The sequence below is a fragment of the Phyllobates terribilis genome, unplaced genomic scaffold, assembly GCF_046119375.1.
Source record: "Phyllobates terribilis strain yellow unplaced genomic scaffold, ASM4611937v1 Scaffold_3__8_contigs__length_932513732, whole genome shotgun sequence".
Taxonomy (NCBI): Eukaryota; Metazoa; Chordata; class Amphibia; order Anura; family Dendrobatidae; genus Phyllobates; species Phyllobates terribilis.
The window spans coordinates 204,777,593-204,788,442 of NW_027362763.1; the positions used below are offsets into that span (position 1 = coordinate 204,777,593).

General features: G+C 42.1%; 1 protein-coding gene across 1 annotated transcript in view; it reads left to right on the forward strand.

Annotated features, from left to right (window-relative positions):
• BOK (BCL2 family apoptosis regulator BOK) overlaps nt 1–9,154 on the forward strand; it is a 51,247-nt gene extending 42,093 nt beyond the window's left edge. The window contains exon 5 of the mRNA XM_073674560.1: nt 8,495–9,154. Within this exon, the coding sequence (XP_073530661.1) occupies nt 8,495–8,620 (126 nt within the window). The 3' untranslated portion in view covers nt 8,621–9,154. The remainder of the gene's footprint in view (nt 1–8,494) is intronic.
• Nucleotides 9,155–10,850: the final 1,696 nt, after the last annotated feature.

A 10,850-nucleotide genomic window follows, 5' to 3' on the forward strand; every position in this document is an offset into this window, starting at 1 on the left:
CAGTGTAGCACTTTATTAATTTCTTAACTGATGCCCATAGACATAGTTGTCACAAAATCATTCTGTCCTAAAACTGCTTGGACTTAATTTGGGCAGTTCCCAAAATAAACACATTTTTCAGAAGTGGATTGAGCTGTTCAAAAAAAAAAGAAAAAATGCCTTTTTTTGCCACCCTCATTCTACTTAGTATATGGAATATCTCTATAGTCTGGTATGTCTCATCACGATTGTTTCCTTGAATTGGTATCAGATCTTTACATTTAAAGGGAATCTGTCACCAGGTTTTTTGCCACCTAAACTGAGAGCAGTATATTGTAGAGACCCTGATTTCAGCGATGTGTCACTTACTGGGCTGCTTGCTGTAATTTTGATAAAATCACTATTTTATCAGCAAGAGATTATCCTTAGAGGACTAGTAAACCTGCTGCCATGTAGTCCACCATATTCATGAGCTCTGTATAACCACGCCCCCACTACTGATTGGCAGATTTCTGTGTGCATGGGCAGAAGTCTGCCAATCAGTGATGTGGGCAGGGTTATACAAAGCTCAGGATTCAGATAACTGGGACATCTGCAGTAGATAAAACAGGGATTCTATCAAAATGAAAACTAGCATCCCAGTAAGTGATACATGGCTGGAATCAGGATATCTGCCCCTACATTATGCTGCTCTCAGATGGGGTAGCAAAAACCGGGTGATCGATTCCTATATAAGAATCAAGGCTGAAAGTCTGTGGGCCCCTTTCTTCCAATACTTCCTCCCCTTCCTGTAGATCAGCACCCCTCTAGTTTATCTCTCTCTCTATATATATATGTATGTGTGTGTATGTGTGAGTGACAAAGTCCTACAGATTTGCCATTAAAAATGCTGAAAAGTCTGATGAAACCTTTGACCAACCCTATATACACAATTTAGCACAGAGCCTAAATTAGACAACAATTACATTAAATTCTGACTTTTTTTTAAATAATTCTTTATTTTGTTGAATAGATATGGAAAATACAACAATAAGTGTAGTAATATGAGCATAAACATGAACAAAAGGTAAAGGTACATAGCTGAGATATACGGTCAATATGAATAAGAATAACAGGAAAACAGTAAAAAAAATTACCATTGAGTAGTCAAGCGAGTCCATCGTGAAGTGAGTGGATGAAGTAGGGAAAACTAAAGTGAAAGAGGCGCTGGAGGGAGCATGGTTGGGGAGAAATAGTTGTGTGTTTTACGGTGGCAAAGGAAGAAGGGGAAAGAAGAAGAGGGATGGGAAGGGTTGGAGAGTGTGATGTTTGATAGCACATCCAAGAATTTCGTGATCAAGGGTGACCATGTTTTAAGAAAAAGTGTGTGTTGCCCAACTAGACAATTCTAGCCATTAAATCAGACGTATTTAGGTAACCACTCTGTGTGGGTTGCTTCCAGTGAATAGGGAATAAGTGTTTTGCAGCTCCTATCATTAGGGCTAGGAGGTCATGTTTTCTTGTCTTAAAGTGTTTCAAGGGACAGGATAATAAAACTCCTGCGGGTTTCAGATTATGTTTTATTAGGCCTAAAGTCTGGTTAATTTCAGACCAGAATGACTGGATGATAGGACTGAACCAAAATGTGTGAGATACAGTAGGTTACCTATATGAGCACCACATCTCCAGCACAAGTTAGTTTCTTATGTAATTTCCTGCCATATCTGTTGAAACTGATTACTTTTCTAGTTCCCACAAGGATACTTATAATAACCTGTACAATAACCAGTATTTTAGCATTCAGAAATAAACATCCCGTTACTGTAGATAGTGGTTTCTGGCTTTTAATCTGCTCTGACTATATATGTGTCTTTATACATTTTCTCTTAAGAATAAATCCAAAGAAAGCATACGGAAATTACTATCACACCATATTTTAATAATGACTTGAAGTTCAAATTACTCTTAAGCTGGATTAAGAGGTCTGTGACGCAGTTCAAATACCAGGAATTCATTGGGAAATCAAGTCCAGTCTGTGTTTTTCATTCCTGATGCCATTTAGATTACTGGGTTTCTGCTTTTCAGATAAAGTCATTTCAGGTTCACTATAATACTCCCTGTACAATGCACTGATGCTCATTATTACATATGAAATACTGGGGCGATAACTACTATACAATCTATAAACTGTCCATAAAGATTCAAAGTAATCAAGTACAATATTTTGAGGGCTGTATATTGTACCTGAAATCAAGTTTAAAGTGAATCTGTCACCCCCTGGGACCTATCAGACCGCTAATATGGGCATACAGGTGATAGAAATGTAAATCTATACATACATGTATGGCCCATATTAGCAGTCTGATTGCAGAGAAATGTCTTTTATAAAATCCTTTTTCATATGCTTCATGCCCGGGGGACGCCAAGAAATCCCCACCTATCTGCTTCGGGCGCCAAGAAATCCCCGCCTATATGCCTAATATCCATATTCCTCCCCTCCCATGCACGTCACAGGGCCCTGTGACGTGCACTCTTCTTGTTCACATCCTGCGCATGCGCAAAGCGCCTCTACAGTGGGCCACGCTTTTTCATGACAACATCGGGTCACCATCCATAGCAACGATCGGGCCCCTGCGATGACGTCACGGAGGCACCGATCGGAGGGCGGAGGGAGCTCCTTCCCTCCGCCTGCCTTCTAAATGCTGCGATCAATATCGATCGCAGCATTTACAGGGTTAAAGTGCCGGGAGCGGTGCCGGCACCGCTCCTGGCACTGAATGCCGGGTGTGGCTGTCAGAATCAACTGACACCCGGCGGCGATCTCACACGCACAGCTCCTGTGCACGCAAAATCGCCGAGACGTATCCAAGGTCGGTAAGTACTTACTGATCTGGACGTATGGATACGTCCAAGGTCCATATATTGGTAGAACATTCAAGTGATCACAGCACAGTTACAGATAACGTTTTCTCTGATGAAGTCGTTCACCTTTCCTGTCTTTTCCATTTGGACAAGATAAAGATGACAACTTTTTCCAGCCACGGAAAATCAAAAGGATAAAGAACCCTTAACACAATAAATTTTAATAATAGCAAAAGTGTATTGGAAAATCAGTATACATAAAATCATAACAATGGTAAATGATGTCCTAGCAAAGGACAAAAAAATAGATAATCTAACGAGAATGTGTCTGGGACTGTAACCTTACAGAAAAGTGTGTTCAACAGACCAATCTTGATGTGTGATTACATGTCTGTTAGAATAGCTAATCAGTAAAAGAAGCATTACCGCACAGAATTATACCACATATAGCAGTTATACCTGGACTGACATCTACTAAGAAACTATTTGTACTGAATGGTGTTAGAATAAGTAGAAAAACACTGTATGTAGATACAATAATAACCCTCAAGGGCTATGGTCAAATACTTAGTGCTAATCAATCATATCCTATCATCTTAGTAGCCCTTAAGGGTTATTATTGTATATACATACAGTGTTTTTGTATGTATTCTAACACCATTCAGTACAAATTGTTTCTTAGTAGAATTATTGTTTTAAGGGTTCTTTCTCCTTTTGATTTTCTGTTTCTATGGACCCTTGAAATACATAAGAACTTGGTTGGTTTTCTTCTAGCCTTGACTTTTCTGCAGAGATTACAACAGACACATTTAACTTCTCACATTTCCAGCCCCGTCCCCATCTCTTCCCAACCTGTACAAACTCCTCATCCTACTGGTACCCCAATACTGAGCCGCTGCTGACGTATGTGTCCCTATTACTGCACCTGCTATTTGGCACAATAACAGCGCTCCTCTTACTGCCCCACATAATAATGCCCAACACTGTGCCCCCACATGATAATGCCCACCACTGTGCCCCTTACAAAGTAAAATGCCTCATTTTTGCCCTCTAGATGGTAAAATTGCCACCTAGAAAATATTAATGCCCTGTGCAAATGCCCTAGAAAACAGTGTCCGTATTTTGCTCCTTGAAATTAATAATGCCCCATTTGCACCTTTGAAGGTCACAATACTGTCTACCCCTATAACAAAAATACTTCTTAAGTGCCCACTTAACATTTAGTAATGTCCCTCGAGTCCCCCATGTACAACTCCCCTATACACAGTATGATGGGTACACAGCTCCCCTATACACAGTATGATGGGCCCACAGCTCCCCTATACACAGTATGATGGGCCCACAGCTCCCCTATACACAGTATGATGTATCCACCGCTCCATCAGTACACAGTATAATGGTTCCCACAGTAGCCACTATACTGTGTAATGGCCCTCACACTTTATGAGGGCCTCCACACTGTATGAGGCCCCCCAAAGTAGTCCCCAAACTATATAATTGCTCCAACGCTGTATAATGGTCCCACATTAGTTCCCACGCTGTATAATGGCCCCAATTAGCTCCTTCACTGTATAATAGCCCCACATTAGCTCCCTCGCTGTAGAGTGGCCCCAACAATAGTTCCCACGCTGTATGATGGACCCCCACAATATATGAGGGGGCCCCCACAATCATAGAATCATAGAATCATAGAATGGTAGAGTTGGAAGGGACCTCCTGGGTCATCTGGTCCAACCCCCTGCTCAAAGCAGGATTCACTAGATCATCTCAGACAGATGTCTGTCCAGCCTCTGTTTGAAGACGTCCATTGAAGGGGAACTCACCACCTCTCGTGGCAGCCTGTTCCACTCATTAATCACCCTAACTGTCAAAAAGTTTTTTCTAATATCTAATCTGTGTCTCCTCCCATTTAGTTTCATCCCATTGCTTCTAGTCTTTCCTTGTGCAAATGAGAATAAAGATGATCCTTCTACAATGTGACAGCCCTTGACATATTTGTAGACAGCTATTAAGTCTCCTCTCAGTCTTCTTTTTTGCAAGCTAAACATTCCCAAATCCTGCAACCGTTTCTCATAGGACATGGTTTGCAGACCAGTCACCATTCTGGTCGCTCTTCTCTGAACTTGCTCCAGTTTGTCTATGTCTTTTTTAAAATGTGGTGCCCAAAACTGTACACAGTATTCCAGATGAGGTCTGACCAAAGAGGAGTAAAGACCGATAATGACTTCACGTGATCTAGACTGTATGCTTCTGTTAATACATCCCAGAATTGTATTTGCCTTTTTTGCTGCTGCATCACACTGTTGACTCATGTTCAGTCTATGATCTATTAGTATACCTAAGTCTTTTTCACATGTACTGTTGCTTAGCTCTATTCCTCCCATTCTGTATATGCTTTTTTCATTTTTATTGCCCAGATGTAGTACTTTGCATTTTTCCCTGTTAAAAACCATTCTGTTGGTTGCTGCCCACTGCTCCAGTTTATTTAGGTCTTTTTGAATCCTCTCTCTCTCTTCTCTAGTATTAGCTATCCCTCCTAGCTTTGTGTCATCAGCAAATTTAATCAGTTTACCCTCAATTCCTTCATCTAAATCATTGATAAAGATGTTGAACAATACAGGTCCCAGGACGGAGCCCTGTGGTACCCCACTTGAGACATTCATCCAGCTGGATGTGAAGCCATTTACAACCACCCTTTGAGTCCGATCACTAAGCCAGTTATGAATCCACCTAACAGTTGCCTGGTCCATTGCATACTTGGTCATTTTTTTAATAAGGATGGTGTGAGATACTTTGTCAAATGCTTTGCTGAAGTCAAGATATACTATATCTACAGCATTTCCCTGATCCACCCAGTCAGTGATTCTGTCATAGAAGGAAATTAAGTTAGTCTGACATGACTTGTTAGTTACAAACCCACGCTGACTCTGGTTAATCACTTCATTCTTATCCATGTACTTACATACATGTTGTTTAATAATTTGTTCAAAGATCTTTCCTGGTATAGAAGTCAGACTCACCGGCCTATAGTTCCCTGGGTCCACCTTCTTCCCCTTTTTGAAGATAGGAACAACATTTGCTCTTCTCCAGTCTTCTGGGACTTCTCCTGTTCTCCAAGAATTTTCAAAGATTATGGAGAGTGGTTCTAAAATTTCTTCTACGATCTCCTTCAGTACTCTGGGGTGTAATTCATCTGGACCTGGAGACTTGAACTCATTTATGTTAGCTAAATATTCCCTCACAATCTTTCTGTTTACAGATAACTTGGATTCCTCTATTCCTTTAAAAGGACAGTGAAGATCAGTTGATGTTACATTTTCTTTCTGAGAGAAAACAGATGCAAAATAGGAATTAAAAAGTTCGGCCTTCTCAACATCCTCTCTTACCATTTCTCCATTTTCATCCTGTAAAAATCCTATAGCATCTTTGACTTTTCTTTTACTTTTGACATACCCCCAAAATCCTTTTTTATTGCTTTTGACATCTCTTGCAAGCCTTAATTCATTGTCAGCTTTAGCTAACCTGATACGTGCCCTACAGGATCTGCAGACTGCATTATAATCTTCTTTAGATATGCCTCCCTCTTTCCATTTAATAAACATTTCTTTCTTTCTTTTTAGCATGTGTTTAAGTTCTGTGTTCATCCATCCTGGTTTCCTTAAATGCTTCCCATTCTTCCTACTTTTCGGGATTGTTAACGATTGTGCTTTGAGAATCTCATTTTTAAAAATTTCCCATCCTTCCTGGACATTTTTGTCCTTAAGGACATCCAGCCATTGGATCCCTCCTATTCTCTTTCTGAGTCTCTTAAAATCTGCCTTTCTAAAATCTAACCTTGAAGTTTGAGTCTTCACATGTCTTCCTCCTCTAGTTATCCAAAATTCTATAATAGTCCCTACAATGTATGAGGGGCCCCCAGACTTTATGATGACCGCACAGTTACACCACAGGTTTTGACCAAAATCGAAAACATCATATACCCACCTAATCCACGATCCTGACAAGTCCTCTGACAAAGTGTGTGTGGACCAACGTGCTGATGTCACAGTGTCGGCACACTCACAGGACGCAGGTCCTGGCGCTGCGCCATGACGTTACCGTGCTGGGACTCTGATGCCCTGTGCTTGCTCTGGCACCTTGGCCAGTTCTGTAGACCGCAGGCATAGACCGACCTGCGGTCTACAGAATGAAGAGTGGTAGTGCAGGGAGATCGTGTCTCCCAGCAATACCGCAGGTCCTAACTATATCCAACTATACAGAACTATATCTAACTCTATCTAACTGCCGGCTCTGCCCCTCCGATAGGTACCCTACTGACTAGAGGACTAAGTGCCTCGAGCCTCCTGGTCCAACCACAACCCCAAAACTGACTATCAGCTTTCTTTCAATATACTGTGTACACAGAAAACTGCCAATCAGTGGTGTGGACGGGGTTATACACAGCTCAGCACTCAGAGTACTGCCTGATCTGCAGCAGAGGAAACTGTAATTGTATCACAACTACTGCACCCAGTAAACTAAGTGACACATCGCTGGAATCAGGGTCTCTTTCCCTACATCATGCTGCTGTCAGATTACATAACAAAAACCTGCTGAGAGATTCCCTTTAATAATGATTTGTTGTATTTTTCAAAAGAAAGCAGCACTTTCTTTAGCATCTATACAATGTCCAGGTGCAAAGGTGGGTTATGCCCTGGTACAGGAGACATCCAAGATACGTAGAACTCATTATGATGGCGCGGTCTATAATTCTTGTCTTTATTTTTCTGAACTAATCTAAACTGATTTACAACCATATCAACGTTCACTTCAACTTTGTTTTGGTCATAAATCAACTGAGAGGAGTTCAGGAGAAAAATAATTCAAACTATGCTGTCAGAATGAACTCACTGATGGATTCACTATTAACTCAGTTTATAGTCTGCTATGTACTGCAATGCTTAGAGGTTGTAAAAGACAAGAAGATCAATAATTTATTATGAAACTCAAATGAATTTATTAAAAGGGCTGTCAAGATGGGACTAGGAAAAAAAGCCAGGAAGTGTTGGAGCTGGAGAGACAAGGAATTTGTGGTATTGAGAATTGATTTTTCTGTTTGTTTGGCTTTTTTTATTCCACTGAAAGCAATTTTAATTAAAAAAATAAATGAAATTGATTAGGACAATTCCTTTAAAGAACAGTCTAAATTATCTAGTAAAATAGCACAAAATCAGATGGCAATGGTTTGTCAAGACCTCCCATAAAGCTTTGAGCTGAATGTAAAGGATCCTTCAAGCTAATGGACTTTAAAGTCAACATATTCAATAACATGCACTTCTTAATAGTTTCTAACAGGAAATCATTATTTTTTGTCCGCTAAAAGCCAAAGGCCAACTAAGAATGACAGTGCAAGATGATAAGTAAAAGGCTTCCTTTCACAACTTCTGTTCCGTGAGATTACGAATTAAGAGTCAGAATAGGGTAGCATGGTGTTCCCCTCAGTCCGTAGCAAGGGAAAAGGTTGGAATTGATCCAGTAAATGGATCATATTGGATTATATAAGAGATCCATCAAATTTTGCAGAAACATAAGCCATCATACCAGTATGAACAGAGGCTAAGCCGTGTGTTTTTCTAAATTACTTATTTTACATCTGAATGGTTTCTAATTCTCTATTTCCTTCTTCAATTTACAGACGGATGTAACAAAATGTGTCATCACCACTGAACCTGGTCTACGATCCCATTGGTTGGTCTCCAGCGCCTGCAACTTAGGTCACTTCTTGAAAGCTGTAATATTTTTTCTCCTTCGAGAGCGGTAATCTCTTGTCATAGCCCATTGTTCTGAACTTATTGCGGCTTCGATGACAAGTCATTTACTGCCAGATGTTACTTCCATTCATTTTCTGTGTCCTGGTCCCACCGCTGCTCTACCGTCAACTCCTCGTGGAGTTTCGTCGTTCACAAGAAGTAGCTTGGCTCTCTTACTGATTTATAAAGAGACACCAGACCATGTTGTCCCAATCTCTCGTCTCAGAGCTATTCCTGTACAGACAGCATTTGGCACATTCCTCACTTCCGCCTGTACTTTTGATGAACTCTTTAAAATTAACCTACTGTTCTTGTGGAATGACTGAACCATGCCATGTGGATGCACAAAATTGACTGACAGAAATACTACACCAGTATTATAGAAGAACATGATAAATGGATCATACTTGTTCTACTAAACATGACTATACTCCACTTGTAACAGTGTATTTTGTAATGTAACCACTTATTACTGCCCTGTTCAGATTTGTAATACATGAATTGACACTAAATTCTATAATTGTACATAAAAAAAATGAATGAGAGATTCAGTATCTGGAACTAAACTAAACTAATGACACATTATATGTTCCTAATCTGATGTCCACCTCTTATCACCAAGTCATTTTTAGAGAGACTCGTCTGTAGCTCCCACAAGCAATATATAAACCAGGAATAGAGACATTATTCCCTTCAGTCTTCATACATAGGGTTTTATTCACCTATCACGCAACATTTTGTCCATATTGGTTTTTATCAAAAACTTACGTGAAGATTGAAATGTATGTTGTCTTCTCTCCTGGATTCACTGGCTACTAGCAGCTGTCACTAGATGGAGTTTACTGCAAATACATAGTTTAGAAGGGTGCGTCGCAATTTAAAGTCTCTTTGGAAAATCTTCTGCAGGTGCATGATCCTGACAACTGTCACCAAGTTATATGGTGGTGACAGTCTGATTGAGCTGTAGGTGGCAGGTTTGCAATTCACTTGTATTGAGTGAGGCAGTGCACGTCTAGTTAGAACAGTATTTCCAAAACTCAAGTCCTCAACAGATCATGTTCTCAGAATTTCCTTAGTGTTAAACAAGTGGTGGCAGTATCATCAAGGCATAAGGAATTCTCTCATCTGTGCAATTGTGACGCCCTGCGGCTGCTGGCTGTCACAGAACTCCTGGGTGTTGCACACATGGGATTCTCCCCAGTGGCCTCAATACATGCAGACACCTCCACCCAAGTCCACTAGATGGAGCCCTGTCAGGTATATATAAACTGGGGGGTGGAGTTCAGGAAGTCAGTCAGAGGGAAGCAGTGAGTGTGACACGATGCTGCAGCACCAGACAAGCTGAAGTCTGTGTGGCTGAAAGCCAGGCTAGGCCCAAGCTGCGGGCTAGTCTGGCCAGTGAGAGCCTAGAGTGGGCTAGAAGGCAAGGAGAAGAGAAGAGCCATGAGGGACAGAGGAACCACAGAGGGTTCATCCCCTGACGCAAGCCGGGCACGGGGCCCGAGCCCATTGGGATCTCTATGCCCAGTAGGGAATCCGGCATACTGAGGAGGATTTAATATCCCTCAGTCCACCCGTGAATAGCGCACACACAGAGGACTAGGTACCCCGAAGGCCCCAGCGCACAGGGATCGTGGTAACCAGTGGGAAAGCCCTCGCCGCCAAGCAAGACGGGTGAGAGAAACATCAAGGGAGCTAGACCCTGTTCCAGGCAGGTCAGAAGCCCAGGGAGAGAGACAGGAAGATACAGAAAGGAGGCCTTACACCCGCTCACTGGGGAGCAAGACCCGAAGTGCACACCACCTACAAGTACCCCTGACCGTACCTGACTACCCTCTGCAGTAAATGTACTGAAACTAGCCCCGGTGTGTGTGTCTGTTCTTCCTCTGACCCGGCTGGGTCCCATCTCCCCTGCACCACCATCCATTACCCCCCATGCTGCCCTGAGGCCCGCTCCACCTGTGGGGAGCCATTCCATCACAAGCTGCCCTAACATCTGCCTCAGAGGACTGCTCCGCAGCGGCGGCTCCCTTTAGCCGCATACCACAGGTGGCGTCACGAACACTTTACAAATCCCCTATAAATAATCCCCTTTTTGGTGACTGCCCTGGGCCATGGACCGGGCCAGCCACCGTGATATCCCCAGCATCCATAGGCCCGGCTGCCGAGTACCCCACGGCCCTGGGGGCGAGTCACAATATTATGGAAATCCTGAAAAAATTACCTGTGGGGGGCTGAGAG